Here is a 15,797-nt window from a genome sequence, read left to right on the forward strand (position 1 = left end):
GACAGCTACCACCACACACCCCATGCATGGCCCCAGGGTCCAGCTCTCAGACAGCTCACCAGGATTTTTGCAGAGTTCCTCCTGTGTGCTTCTGCCACTGCCACATCCCTTCTCCTGATGTCATGGGAAAGGGTGGAATTATACAAAAAAGCAGCCAGCTCAGGAGTGTCTTGTGGAACAGCAAACTGCAAAGAGAAGAAATGAGAGAGAACAGCAATGACATCCCCACACGCTGACTCCAGCAGAGCTGCTCCTCTCTCAGAGGTCATCAGATGTGCTGTCCTCAGCCAGGAGCAGGATGAGTGACAACACAGCAAGACATTGCCCACTTATAGGAATTACAATTTTTACTGGTGTCAGTTTCATTGCTCTATTTCATTTTGTGAGGTCAGGTTCTGATCTCTGTTGCAGGATAAATTCAAAGCTGCTGCACAGAAATCTGTTCCTCAGTCCGGAGCAGAATCTGCATACTGAGATCCAATGATTTTACCAGCTTCAGAAAGCAAAAGGAAGAAGAAAAGAAATCTGAATTCTAGCAACACAACTTGTGCTCATTATCTGTCACAGGTTTCTTTAGGAAACAACTCAGCTTTGTCTAATGCAACAGTTTGCTCTGAAGATGCAGAATTCTCTCCAGCTTTATCTTCACAGCTTTTTCCTCTCTGTTTAAAACTTGTTTGTGTGGTTGGCAGCTCGTCTTTAATTTCTACACAGAGCATTTATGGCTTCTTCCAAGAAGACTCAGAGAACACCTGGGAACCCAAATAGATCAATGCTGATTCTTGACAATCCAAGCATGTAAAACCACAATCAAAGATACGTGGAAGCCTGCAGCAAGATCTCAGCAGGAACTCACCCAGGCACAGCCAAGAGTATTCCTTAGGGGCCTCAAATTGCAAAGAGCTGCATCAGATCCATTTTATTATCTCCTTTTAACCTCTGAACACAAAACACCTTAAACAAACTCCTAAAGAAAATGTTTGCAACTGCAAGCAAAGCTACAGCACTACAGGGAAGAGAACTGCTGCACACTCACAAACCCTTCCACATCCTAATGCTGTGATCTGTACAATTTCTGATTCTAATTATCTGATTAAAATAATCAGGCTGAAGAAGGAACTGTTTTGATATTGTCTGAGATCTTCAGTCAAAAGCATCCCACAAAGTAGGAAACACCATAAGTTATTAACTGATGAAAACCTTTCCAGCAAAAGTAAGAATCCTTTTTTGGGGGTCTGTTGCTTGATGAGGTTAACATTGTTTTTTGCAGCAAGGGAACAGTTAAGTAGCCAGTAAATCTCTCCCTCCCAATGTGCTAACAGTTGGGGATTCTCCTTCCAGGACTCTTTCACCAGGCTTCTTAAATGATGACAAATGAGAAAAACTACACTGTAATGACATGCCTCTGAAGCCCTCAATCTATAAGGACAACTGACACAAATGGAGATCCATTTGATACTTGTTTGTTTTGTTTTGTTTTTTTCCATAGATCCCAGAGTGTCAGCATCTTCAGCAGTGAATGATTACAGCAAAGGTCCAAACCCACTGTGCTGTGATTGAGAGAAAACATACATGTGTCCTGCAACAAGTCAGAAGCAGAATCCCTCCAGTGGCCTGGATGTTCATTTATCCTTCATTTATGCCTTCTCTTGAGCCTTGGCACCTTGAGCGCATCTCCAGTTCTTCACTTCTCATTTCAAAACCTGGTTTAGCTTCCCTCTTCTCCTAGCCAGCAATTCTGGAAGAGGCCTCTGTGTAAAGGCTGTCACACAAGAGCTATCAATGGTATTATTTTGTCTACAGACCAGGACTTGGACACAGCAACACTGTCCCTGCAGCACGAGGAGACACTGCCCCGGGAAGGGGTTAGCTCCTGCGGTCACCTAAGTGAATGTACCTCACCCATCTGGTGGATTTTAGCTGCTGTGTCACCACTTTCCCTCCAGATGCCCCACTCATGGTACCACAGAGCTCAGCTATCAAGAACATTCCCTTTGTGACTGCCTGTACTGTCCACTACTTGGAAACCACTGCCTATACCTCTGTTATGTATTGGCACAGGCTCCATGAAACCACTTTTTGCCATCAGTCTAGGAAAAGAAGCCTCAGCTGACCAGGAACAGCAGCTCAGGCCAGAAGTCCATCTAGCTGAGCCTTTTCCCATCAGCACTGCCTTTAGAGTTGTGGAAGGAGGCTGAGAACACTTCTTGCATCTGCAACAACCTCTCCTAGTAACTTGCAGCTTCCAGATATCTTCAAATCAGCAGCTTCCTGACCTACAAGGAGGGTTTTTTTTTTTTCATTTATTAACCTTTACTGGACTTCTCTTTTGCAGGTTTGTCCAGTTTCCTCTTCAAACCACATGAACTTTTAACCTTGACTACTTCCTTTGGCAACAAGTTGCAGACATTTAATACCTGCCATCACCAACCACCACTTCCTTTTGCTTGTTTTGAATCTGGCTCTAACAGGCTTCATCTGATACTCCAGTTCCTGTGCAGTGACACACGGCATTCCAGTGCAGGAACAACCAGGGAGCAGTCCCCACCCACACTCTTCCCATCACTTCTGATCTTGCAGATCATGTTTGTGCACAGTTGCCTCCTTCATAGGTTGAAGCATCCTAGTGCACTAGGGAATTTGTTCCACATTTTTGATCAGTGCTTTTGCTCCTCTTAACTCCTAATTCATAACTCTATTGTCCTTCCACGTCCCTTACTGCCTTCAGAGAAAGATGGTACAAAATAGGAAAGACCCTAAATAAGTCCTTCCATGATTGATTGATCTCTGTGGAAGAAACAACAAAGCACAAAGGAAACTCTTTTAGAGACAAGAAATTCAGCAATCCTGCCTCCAGTTCTGGTGTCCCCAGGATAAGGACACAGAGAAGTTGGAGTGAGTCCAGAGGAGGCCACAAAGATGATCCAAGGGCTAGAATGTCTCTGCTAGGAGGACAGGCTGAGGAAGCTGGGATTGCTCAGCCTAGAGAAGACAAGGCTCCAGGGGCTCCTTAGAGCTGCCTTCTAATAGCCTACAGGAAGGCTGGAGAGGGACTTTTCATGAGGGTATCCAGCATTAGGACAAAAAAGTATGTATAAGGCAGAAGACATCCATCAGAATGCAGGCAGGGATGGAAATAAAAGGGGCTCACTCACCTTGATTTGCATGGTGTTAAGAGGAGAGCTGGTCTGGCAGTGCAGGGGCCCATGGGTCTGAATGTGAAGAATATAGAGCAGAGATTCTTCTCGACTGGCCGCAGGCCACCCGACTTGGAGAGCTGTGTGGTTGATGGCACTGGGGCCCATGTTGTGCAGCTGCCAAACAGACATCATCAGTGCTTCCCAAAGCAGGGGACAACAAACCCCAGCAACACCATCCCCCTAGCATGAACTGGTGTCTCCTCCACTAACACAGACAGGGAATGGGGATGGGAATTCCAGATTAAATTTGGGTGGTGAGACTCTGGAACAGGTTGCCCAGGGAGGTTGTGGATGCCCCCTCCCTGGAGGTATTCAAGGCCAGGTTGGATGAGGCCTTTAACGAGCTGGGCTGGTGGGAGGTGTCCCTGCCCATGGCTGGGGGTCTTTAACTGGATGATCTTGAAGGTGTCTTCCAACCCAACCCATTCTGTGATTCCATAAAGCCAGAATATTTACACTTGTGGATATGTTTAGTTGCAGATAAAGGCACCAAAGTCATCATGAATGCAATGGGAGCAGCATGAGGCCCTGAGGAAACATGAATCACTTTTACCTCATAGATGTGTTCTACTAAAGGGCCAACTTCTTCCTCTTTTGTAGGTTCCTCTGTGGGTTCCCAGTTGTGAAGTGGTAAAATAATTGTCGGGGGGTGAGAAACACTGCAAGAAATAAACCAGGTTAAACCATCCACTGTTAGCAGTGACCAGTTGCATGACTTTTAAACTCAGAGTAAGACCAACCATTAGGTGAGGTGAACAAGACATTGCTTCCACAGTGTACCACCCAGACCCCACAGCCTTTCCTGTGGATGGTCCTTGTTTCCTATGACCCAGAACTGCAAAGTGCCAGGGGGAAATGCAGCCATTCAGTAAGATGATTATGAAGTATGTAGGAACATCTCTTTTAACAGAATTTAATTATTTGCAGGACTTTTGCTGCTGGCATGAAAGTAGCAAAATTAGCTCAAATTTAACAGAAATCATCTCCTTTGTCAATTTTATTTTGTGTTTAGCTGAGGATATTTTTGACATTTGAATGCTTTATTAGACAAGGATTTTTTTCCCCCTACACTTTAAGATGACCAAGAGCACTGAAAAATAAGATAAAGCAAGATCTGCAGAAAATGCTTCTATGTACTCTACCAGAAGAATTCTGCCAGCTGCAAATCCTTCCAGTCAAAATTGCTTCCTTCCTGAAACTCTCCTTTCTCTCCTGCTCCTTCAGCAGTAGGAAATTACAAACACAACTACAAAGCTCTTACACTTTTATAGACACAAAGACAAGCAGAATCATCAAATCTCTGTACTCAGAGCAACTGCTCATTGAGCTACCTAAGGAGTTCTCTTAAGTTTCTTTTCAAAAGGATACTGAAGGCTTCTTCCTTTCTGAGGGAGGCAGCATTTGCATGGCTGCCCTGTGCAAGCTGCCTGTGTGCACACACAGCTTGAGAGCCCCTGATTTTCCTCTGTAAAAGGGACAGTGATCCCAGCCCCACTTCATGCAGCTCAGTGCAGAGCAGCAGGCAAAACACTGCAAGACATTTTTCCAGGCTAAACGTGGACACAGCCTCTCTTATTTGTATCTAGGAAATGGTGAGCAAACAGTTCCCTTGGAGCATCTCTGAGTAATTAGCACAGTCTGTCAACAGAGCATCTGGGGCCTTTCCTTTGTACAGGCAGGCTATGGCTAACTAGAAAAAGACTCAAGAGGAAAGGAAGTCATTTAGTGAAGCAATTCCTCTGTATTAAGCATTTCTTAGCACGTGAGCAGCAGCTCAAGCCCCTCTTGCACTCTCTTTTTGAGAACTGAGGATCTTTTGGTTATTTTCTGGTGTCTGCTTACCTGCTGCAGAACTTTTCCTTAGAAACAACCCCCCTATGGCACAGAAAGAACATGATGGAGGCAAAAGGTTTCCAACAAGTTTGCAAAGAATCCAAAAGGTTTGTAAGATTTTTCTGTCAAAGTGATGAGAATCAGAACCCACAGCACTAGAAGCAGCCCTGAGTGACAAACCTGTGTCTGCCCTCATCATCATCTCACTGCTGCACTGAAACTCCAGCCAGCCCCTAGCCTGGCTGTGCATGGCAATAGCTGGCAGTTGCTAGCTCCCAACATTTTCTCAGTCAGTTTCAGTCCACCACCTAACCCCTTTGATTCTCCTTTCCTCAGCCTCTACTTTTTCTGTGTTACCTTCCCCCTCATCTTGTATTTTCCCCTCTCTTCCTCTTCAGCTCATTTCCCTAGATCAGCACTAACTACAGCAAAGGTACTAGCACTCTCATTTCTGCTCTTGCTCAATATGCTCCTTCTCAGAAATAAACCCATTGATATCTAGCAGTCTTTGAGTGGCAGTCCTCTTTCTTCCACCTAACTCCAGCCTTAAGTTAATCTTTTCAATCTGGAAACCACAAAATGTAATAAAAAAGGCTTAAAAAATCTTCCTGATTTAGACTGAAGATTAGAGCAGAAAAGAGAACTTCTGTGATGGACTCTGCTGGCACTAAGTAGTCAAAGCATGGTCTCAGAAGTGCTAGCAATACATGGATTTTTATAAATCCATAAAAGCAGGAATAAATGCATTTGTCTACACTTCAGGCAGCCTCTTGAGGTGCATCACAGAGAGGTTTACCCCTCTGGCATCAGCCAGGTCCTGTCCTAGGCTGGGCTGTGCATGTCTTGCTATCCCCTGGCAGAGCTGAGAATGGTTAAGGTCCAGAGCTGTAGGTGGAGGAGATATAGGAAATCTAAGATTCCAGACAAAAAGCATCTGGGGCAGTTATTTCCTTTAAAAGAACACCCTGCTGACTTCCTCCAGGATGCCAGGACAGGCGTCCAGTTGCAGGCATTTACAAGGCATTGAGATTCTTATCACCTCATTGCTTTTTACAGTTTCCAAACCCAAGCTGCATCTGCAAGCAGAGCTGGAAAGAATCCCCTCTGATCACATCCTGTGCTTGTTTAGTTTTGGTATCTCTGTGCCAGTGGACAGGCACCTACTGCAGATGGAAATGTAAGAGCCCCACAGCAGCATTTGGCTAAGTCCTTGTCAGAGCTCATTCCTTATTCATCCTCTCTCCGCAGGTCTCCCTCTGCTCTCCATCAGCATGTGCTTTGCCATCATGTGTTTCAGCACTCTGCTCATAAAAGCAGCAGGTTCTGCTTTTGCATTCAGAAGGAAGTGCCTAAGTGGTTGCATAATCAACACCCACACAGCACTGGAATGCCCAAACACAGTGCTGGCTCTGACTGGTGTTACTGCAGTGTGGCATTCCAGGGTGTGCTGCCTTTGCACATTGACTGGGGTCCATGCAGGCAGGCTTGCAGCAGCTCCAGCCTGCAAGGCTTGTAGGCCTGAGACTCCTTGGGAATTCTCAGGTGTTCTTGGTGGATATGGAGTTTAGGATCACCATATAGCAAAAGATTGACTACATGGGATCATGAGAGGTGGAAAGATTGATGCAAAGCCCAGCTACCATTCAGAACTGAAATGGTAAAATACTTACCCCCTGAGCAGTACTTGAGCCATAGCACTGATGTTGATGTGGAGGTTAACTAAATTGCTGGTGGGATTGATCTTGTTAGAACTGGAAAACATAAGTCCAAGGGTTAAAAAAACTGTTTGGCATAACTCTAGATGGTTGCAGACACAGCACTCAACAGCACAAGGACCACACAATGCCACTGGAGGTATCACGGCATGGGCTTGCTATTGCCACTCCTCAGTCCTGTAGGACACTGGGATTTCTGTTTGATACAATTTGAGCTCATCACATATTTAATAATATCATCAATTTAAGCTTCTTGTGTAGGAATATGATGGCACACAATTATTTAGCTGAGAATAGCAAGTAATCTCCCTTCAGTCTGGCTCTCTGTAGAGGAAAGAGCATCTTAGCAGCACACAAGGGTGCTCCATGTGCTGGAGGAAGGCAGTGTCCATGAACAAGATAAGCTTTCTTAGAAGAAAACTTGCTTTTAGGACTCCCTAAACTTGTGACTTCTGCATGACAGAGGCTTTGAACAAAAAGAACCACAATAAACTGCTTCTTTAACTTTCTAATTTCCTCCCCTCCCCTTTCCAGAGAGTGTTTACACTCCTAATAGCACTTAGTAGTAGAAGCAGATCCCTCTAGTTAAAGCCTGGTGCTCCCACTCATTTTATTGCCTTTCATAGAATGGCTTGGGTTGGAAGGGACCTCCAAAGGTCATCCAGTCCAATTCCCTCTGGAGGCAGGAGCATCCTCAACTAGATCAGGTTGCCCAGAGCCCTGTGAAGCCTGACCTTGAGTATCTCCAGACATGGGGCCTCAACCACCTCCCTGGGCAACCTGTTGCAATGTTCCACCACCCTTATCACAAATCCTTAGTAATAAAGGTGGTTTATCTTACTTCAGAAGATCACAGCCCACTTAGATAAAGCAATGTTTGCAGGTTCAAATTCATCTAGATGGTGAAAATAAGTAATTACAGTCTTAGAATTAGCTTAATTATGGAATTAATAGTACTGAATTTTGAGGTTTTTTTTCCCAAGCAAGTGTGGAAGCACTTCCTTGCTTCATGGAGAACTGTCCCAGTTCACTGTTATCACATCTGGGGAGCATCAGTCAAATGGAAACCCTCAGAACCAGCACTCCCAGATACCAAGGAGTAAAGGGCAAGGCTGCTTTGATCCAGGATTCCTGGGTACAGATTTGCTACAATTAGGAGCAGCTCGAATTTGTTTGTAAACTGCTGCTGATTCCCCTCAAACAGCATCTGAACTTTTGCTGTAATCCTCTAGAGCCACTGCTTTGAGTACGCAAATTTCTGTTTCTCTTTTCCTTTAAGGTTGTTTTACCTGTCCCTAGGGACACAGAAATGCACAAACTGTGGTGTTGCTTGAGAAGGAATCTACAGAACAGGGGCTTTAGCTGCAGAGTGTATCACCTGTGCACCATGTTTTACTTTCTGTGTTAAGTAGCTGGGTGCTCTTCAACATTCTGATGCCTGTGTGTGGAAACTGCCCTTCTTGGCAGCCCAAGAGACTTCCTCAGTTTACAGTTTAGTGAGGCAGACTCATGGAGGAAGCATGAGATGGTGCTATCTCATGATGTTCAGAGCTACTCCTCACTAAAGCATTGTCACTTTTGCTACCAAAGTGGCCTACCCTCAACTCTTATTACCCAAAAGATCTAGTAACTTAAAAAGCTCTGAACCCACCCAGCTGCCCAGCATGAAAAGAGCAGCAACAGCCTCTGACACTCATTTATTGCTTGCATTAGTGACCTAGCAGTGGTATGGACAGGGGACCAAACCAGATGATCTGTCTTCCCTCTCTCCCTGGAGGAGCCCACGCCTAGGTCTGCATGACTTCCAGGCCTCCCAGCCAGGCACATGGCAGAGGGCTGATGCCTAAGCAGGCACCTCATTGTCTCCTGCAGTGTTGCTGTGCCCTTCCTGAGTGTCTGCAAGTCCCCTCCTTCCAGGGTTACGTTAGGGAAACATGACTTAAACATTTTAAATGTCTCAGTTATTTACCACAGTGAACATGATCAAGGCCCTCATTAAAGGCCAGACATTAACAATTAAGTCACTGTGTGTGGGGCAGAGAGGGCCCCATCAGGAACTCCAGTGAGTTCCACCCAGGTTTGTTTCTTCTGCTACCCAAACCCAGCCTGCCCTGGGATGTCTTGTTCCTGTGAAGAAAGCACTGCTCAACAGAGAGCAGAAGATCCAGCAGCAGTAGCATTGCAACCCCACAAATGTGGAGGAAACTAATGAAAAAGGGACAGAGGTTCACCTGCATCAAACTGAAAGCTTTCTCTCTTCGTGCCAGTAAAGCTGTTGAGCAGATTTTTAACTGCTCCCCTCCTACTTTCTAAATCATCATGAAGATGTACAAGCCTTTTTTTTTTTCTTCAGAGCATGACGTGTTTCTCAACACAGAGCTCTGTTACAAAGGGAATCACTGCTTAATTCTCAAGTGGAAAACAAAATGCAGCTTTGGCAAATCTCTAGAATGACCAAGATCAGTGAACCTGACTAAAATCCTTAGAATCTAAACTCAGACTGACTTTGCTAACGAGGGTCCTGCTTCACAAATACTCCAGAAGAAAGCTGCCTCAGGCAAGCCCATGAAATACTTACTGACACTGGAAAGTTAGAGTTACCTTCTTATAAATTAAACCTCAGACAGCAACAGGAATGCAAAACTTAAATCCCCATGCTCTTGACAAAATCTCTAACCTTTTTATCTGCAGCTCAAAATTGATGCTGAAATCTGCATTTTCAAAGTGCTGAACAGAAAATCGGATGCCTGTGGAGAACTGAGAAAGGAAACAAAGCAGCAGGTTACTGACAGTGGCTGATCTGAAGGGTGCAAGCAGCACTGTGCAACCCTGCATTTCACAGGCTGCTACAGGACACTGCTGGTCTTTAACATCAGCATGCAACAACATCAGCTAATTGGGTCAGGAAACAACACCACCCTCCCTCTGCATGACACCAGATGGGAAACTTGGCTGGACAGAGGACGGACCAAGAGGAACAGAGAAGCACACTCCCAAGAACACAGTGGTGGGTCCTTCCTCATCCAGACACTCTCTGCTTTCCTCTGCCAAGCCAGAGGACAATAACAGCTGTCTGGCACCCTCATCCCTGCCTCCATCCATGCCTGCCTTTGTTAAGGTCTCCAGGGTTTTGTCTTTGTGACTATGATGTGAGCTGCATGCTTTAGGTGCTGTGGAGCTGACTGCTCACTTGGTTTTCTTCTAAAGGCTAAATTATCAGCAGCTTGATCTCTTAGTTTGACTTGGGTTGAGTTTTTTCATGGCAGTTCAGTTCATAGCAGTACCAATTCAGAGTTAGATTTGCAGTTCAATTTGCCACAGCCTGCAGTGTGTGACCACAGAGGGTCCCAAAATTGAAGGAGATAGGGGTTCCTCTCGTGACTCCTTGGACCTATGCAGACCTTGCCTCCTCCCTCTGAGAATTTGCAGGTGCACTGCAGGAGGGGCATGGAGTAAAGCACAGCAACTCAGAACTGCAGGGCTAACTAAAGAAGAAACAATTGGTGGCCTCCCTGCCACACTCTTGTTGGACATATTGACAATCCCAGTATGTGACTGGCATTGGAGCAGGGGGAGATGCCATCTGCCCTCCATGCTAAATGAATACAATTGTATTCCACTGTTTAAACTACTGATCATTAAATTAATTGATCATTTCAAGTGCAGGTGTGTGAACATTGGTAATTTGTAACATGAATTTTGCTTTGAAACTGGCAGAAAAGTCTACAGCCTGCAACCTTGTCCAAGGTCTCACTCCTCTCTCCCTCCCCGCTTGCTCAGCTGTAGGAGATGATCTGCACCCTGTGCTTTCATGCTTCTAGACAGGATGGCTACTGAGAGTCATAGCCTCCATCTGGAGAAACCATCTGCCTGAGAAACTCATCAAAAGGCACTAGGAAATGAGGACCTCACTCCGTCATCTCTGCCAGGGCCTGATCAGGTTATGGGGAAGCAGAAAGAGTTGTCTGCTTGTCATTCTCTCCTTTACGTACTTGGAACAGCATTGTCAGCAACAGGACAGACACAACAATGCAGAGTTTGATGTTTGGGACCTACATCCAGAGGAGGCCTTTTCCTCTGTGGGTGCCATTTCAGATGTTTAAGCAAATCCTTTTTGCCAAGTGCTATTTGTTAAACATCTCTATTCCATCCTCCTCCTTTCCCCACTTGCAGTGCTGCAGCTGCATCCATCTGTGGGAAAAGACTTCACTGACATGGTCCAATGACTTCTTTGAGTTGTCTTCTGCTGGGAGCAATGTGTCATCATAGAAGGAGTGCTAAGTTCAGGTCTGAATTCTGATCAGTTGAATATCATAGTTACAGATAACCTTTCTTTTTGGAAGTAGAATCTTGCAGATGAAAAGATAATGCTCGTTAAATCAAACAGAACCTGAACAGCTTGGAATAGGGATGCAGGCTACTTCTGAGACTGTTTTTTAGAGCTGATTTGAACAACTTTTGAAAATGCAACAACTTTGTTAACCTCTGAGATCAAAAGGTCCAGGATTTCAGTTTTTACACTGTTTTTACTAATCAGCCTGTATAAATTTGTTTCCATTTAGAGCAGATCAAAGACTTGATGAACCAAAGATAACATTTTCCTCAGACAGGGCAGATGTGAATTGCAGTTTTGATGATCTATTATACCCCTGAGGCTTAATCCTACACTTAATATTGAAAACCACTCCTACTGTAGGAGTCTAACAAGCTCCAGATGTTGCCTTCATATGGTGCTATGACTTTGTTAATGCCAAGTACTCCTTGACACTGCTAGGAAGCATAGAATCATAGAATCTATTGGACTGGAAGGGACCTCCAAAAGTCATCCAGTCCAATCCCCCTGCACTCAGCAGGGACATCCTTCACTACAGCAGCTTGCTCAGAGCCTTCTCCAGCCTGACCCTGATCTCTAGTCATGAGGCCTCAACCACCTCCCTGGGCAACCTGTTGCAGTGTTCCAGCACCCTCATAGTGCAAAAGTTGCTCCTCACATCCAATCTAAATCTGCTCTGCTCTCATTTCAAACCATTGCCCCTCGCCCTGTCCCTGCAGGCCTTTGCAAAGAGTCCCTCTGCAGCCTTCTTGTAGCCCCCTTCAGGTACTGGCAGGCTGCTATTAGGTGTCCCTGGAGCCTTCTCTTCTGCAGGCTGAACAACCCCAGCTCCCTCAGCCTGTCCTCATAGCAGAGGTTACTCCACCAGAATTTCTAACAAAACTTGCACCTGCCTTGCTCAGGCCACTGAAGAGGTGTTAGGAAGCTTGCCAGCCTGACCCATTTCTGTGCCAATGAGAAGGTGTCACAGGCATTTAGTCTGCAGTCTGGGCCATGAGGTACTGTGTTTTCCTTTCCCATTTCCTTTTATATTCTTACTTACCTTTTAATCTATTTCTCTTTTTTTTTTTTTTTTTATCTATAAAGATGTGAAAAAGGTGAATTAATTTTGTGGCCAGTAAATAAGCGTAAGGTCACAGAGTTTCAACAGGTCAGAGATCCCCCAGAGTTGGTGACAATGATGCATTCAGAAAGTGTGACATGCCAGACAACTCTGCAACCCACTGCAGTTAACATCCTAAGGCTTATGTCACACAACAGCCCCCATGCTCAGAGGCTGATCTTAGAGAGCTCAAGGATTCTAGCATCTCAGGGTGCTGAGAAATCATTCTGGTGACTCAATAGTTAAGAGTCTTAGGAATGTCTGATTTTGACCTGACCCTTCCTTCCCACTCCCTCCCAGTTTCCAGTGAGTCCTCTTCAGACCATGTATCTGGAGAACTGATCTCCTGCCAGAGCAGAACTGTTTTGCACAACTGGAAATGGATCAGAGCAACCTTTCATGATTTATGCTACTTGCACAAAGGGCTTGTATTTGGCTTTTGGGATTCTGTTTGCCATCATAAACACCTTTGCACTGAAAAAGCTCAAGTCCTTGCACCTTTCCTAAGCTTCTAGGAGAGATGGTTTTAAAGGTGAAGTTGGACTTTAAGCTTTCACTCACTACCATCAAACTCTTTTGCCACCTGCTTTTAGAATCATAGAATTGTTAGGGTTGGAAGGGACCTCAAGGATCACCTAGTTCCAACCCCTTGCCATGGGCAGGGACACCTCACACTAGATCAGGTTGCCCAGAGCCACATCCAGCCTGGCCTTAAACACCTCCAGGGATGGGGCTTCTACCACCTCCCTGGACAACCCATTCCAGTGTCTCACCACCCTCATGGTGTAAAACTTCTTCCTAACATCCAATCTCAATCTACCCACTTCTAGTTTTGCTCCATTCCCCCTAGTCCTATCACTACCTGACACCCTAAAAAGTCCCTCCCCAGCTTTCTTGTAGGCCCCCTTAAGATAGTAGAAGGCCACAAGAAGGTCTCCTCAGAGCCTTCTCTTCTCCAGACTGAACAGCCCCAACTCTTTCAGTCTGTCCTCATAGGAGAGGAGCTCCAGCCCTCTGATCATTCTCCTGGCCCTTCTCTGGACATGCTCCAGCATGTCCAGATCCTTCTTGTAATGCTCTATTTTCATACACCTTAATTTTCAAGGGTTGGATTCTCCTGTCCTAAACCAGACTACCTTTCACATGTTAGGAACCCTGATGTTTTAGTCTTCTAATCTCTCATCATGAATTACTTTGCTTAGGAATATCTGGTAACAGTGCATTTGTGGGAGCCCTAGAGCTGATTCTGAAGAAAGCCAGGACTAATTATGCTGTGAAAATCCATCAGGAGACAGATGAGAGCAGCAGTGGTTTCAGTGCTGAAGCTTTCACACTGTTTTTAATGACTCTAGCTTTCTAGGAGTTTCTTTCAGTGGAATAAACCAAAAGCTACAAAACCTTCTAGCCCTCTTCATATGTCCTTCACCAGGGAGGTTCCTGTTCCCAGTAGGTTCATGCATTGGAGTTCATTATTTAATGGTTCCCAGCTCCCTGTAATACCAAGGAGTGCCTCTGGCACTGGTCAGGACCATGAAAGAAGGTCACTGTATGAGGCACCTATTCACCCAGTCACATTCAAAAGCTCTAAGGCTGGTCTGAAGCTAACAAGCTTATTCTAGTTCCAGTTTCCTACTGCATGACACATCAAGGTCAGGCAGGAACTGCTTCAAGATCAGAAGAGCCCAGGAAAACACCCTGAAGAGTGAGATATTGATCTTCCATTGGACAAAAACTAACTTAGCACGGATTCTGCAAACACTAAGGAGATTTCTTTGTCCCAGGTCCAACATGGAATGCAAACAGTGGTAGCTTTCCATTAAAAGCTGCTGCTTCTCTACCTTCATGCTGCTGACTGCTTGGTTTTTATCATGACAGCTTTCAATTCAGGTATAAAAGCTTGGATCATATGTTTTCAGTTAAACATTCACAACATTCACAACATTCATGAATTTAGGAGCAGCTCTAGAATGCCTCTGCAAGAGGCATTCTGCAGCAGAACATTGGTCAGTTCAACTCTTCTGGGACTGCTGACAATTATGGGATGAGGAGCACTTCTTCTCTCTCCAAACCTATGTTTAATTCTTATTTTCTGTCCATCATCAGTCATTATTCAGCTCCCCTTCTGCCTAAACCCAAGGCTGCTGATGTTCCACCTGATGTGTAGTGTGATCTACGAAGAGCTGTCTCAGGGAAACTTTCAGAGCAACCTTAATAACTTGAAGGCAAACCTGATTTCAACCATATTTAAATCATGATCGAAACTGACAAGACAACCCTTATGCACTCAAGATGAGAATCAGGCTAAAGAAGCTGTTACCTACAACACATAAAATTAAAAAGGAGAAGTACAGGTCACACAGATTGGGATTCTCATGGTGCCAGTGCAACCTCTGCCACTTAAATGCAGTCACCCATCTTCTTTACAGCAAGTGAAATAAAACCCAGGCTCTGGCATCTTCTGGAACAACAAACTGTTGGATCCCAGAAGTTCTGCCTCTAATCACACCAGCCCTTTCCTGTCCTGGTTGTTGGGACAGGTTCTGTAGATGGCCCAGCCACGTGCAGTGCAGTTAGCAAAGAACCAGCAAGCGGAGCTGAGGTGTCCCTTACGTTCGCGCCGGCCGCCAGGGGGTTGCCCAGGTCACAAACCACCATCCTGCTGTCGTTCTCCTGCTTGTAGTCACAGCTCAGCACACGCAGTGCCTGCAACAGAAGGACACCAACAGGCAGGTCAGAGAGCACAGGAGGATGGAGCCTGCTGGGAAAGTGGTGGCTTTGTGCCTGTGGCATTTCCTTTGATTTCAGACACCTGCTCAGTGTGCTGCTAAAGGTTGAACTGGTGGTTGTCAGACACCAGGGGACAGCTGATGGCAGGGAAAGGCAAACAGAAAGGGTTCCATGATGAGATCACTCCATCTCCAGTTCAGACACACTGCTCTCCTGCTCTGACCCGTTCTTATAGCCACAAGGCTTCAGCAGAGGAAAAAGGAGCAGGCAAGACTGGATGAGGAAAACAAGCCTCACATTAACTGCCATGGCTGTATCATAGAATGGCTCAGGTTGGAAGGGACCTCAGAGATCATCTACTCCAACCTTCCTGCCATGGGCAGGGACACCTCTCAACTAGACTGATCACATTTTTGAGGTAGCTAAAGTACAAATCAGGGAAATTAAAAGCAGGGAGGAAGCAGGCCAGAGCAGAAACTTGCACACCTACTCTGTCAGCTCCCATGTCACTCAGCCAGATGCAAGGGCTTGCCACAACAACCTTCTACCTGCCACTGGTAGCAATTTATACTCTTAGAGCAACACATGGGCTTTTTGGCAGTCCTGAGCAGAAGCAAACCCCCAACAATTAACACATGTGCTCCCAGGGTGCACTTTAACTGGAGAAGGAGTGGATGCTTTAAGTAATCCAGGCAGCACACAAACTTGAAACCCTTTCTGGTGGTCTCAGTGATGAGTTACTAACTGATGCCAGAACAGCTAAGCACAACAGGCTGCAGAGTAAAACACCTCTTCTACTTCCTTGCTCAACACCTTCTGATCTTATTTTCTGAGGAAAAGGGGATGGGTCAGATAGCAGGCACCAGAATCCAGTTTCTCATCTAGCT

General features: G+C 45.5%; 1 protein-coding gene across 1 annotated transcript in view; it reads right to left on the minus strand.

The window, feature by feature from the left end:
* The window catches only part of ITGA8 (integrin subunit alpha 8), an 88,657-nt gene that overhangs the window by 15,383 nt on the left and 57,477 nt on the right, over nt 1-15,797 (minus strand). The window contains exons 22-27 of the mRNA XM_054385146.1: nt 14,794-14,886; nt 9,426-9,505; nt 6,704-6,784; nt 3,754-3,859; nt 3,156-3,314; nt 60-185 (exon numbers count right to left, since the gene is read on the minus strand). Of these exons, the coding sequence (XP_054241121.1) occupies nt 60-185; nt 3,156-3,314; nt 3,754-3,859; nt 6,704-6,784; nt 9,426-9,505; nt 14,794-14,886 (645 nt within the window). The remainder of the gene's footprint in view (nt 1-59; nt 186-3,155; nt 3,315-3,753; nt 3,860-6,703; nt 6,785-9,425; nt 9,506-14,793; nt 14,887-15,797) is intronic.

This window comes from Indicator indicator, chromosome 11 (assembly GCF_027791375.1).
Source record: "Indicator indicator isolate 239-I01 chromosome 11, UM_Iind_1.1, whole genome shotgun sequence".
In the NCBI taxonomy this organism is placed as follows: domain Eukaryota; kingdom Metazoa; phylum Chordata; class Aves; order Piciformes; family Indicatoridae; genus Indicator; species Indicator indicator.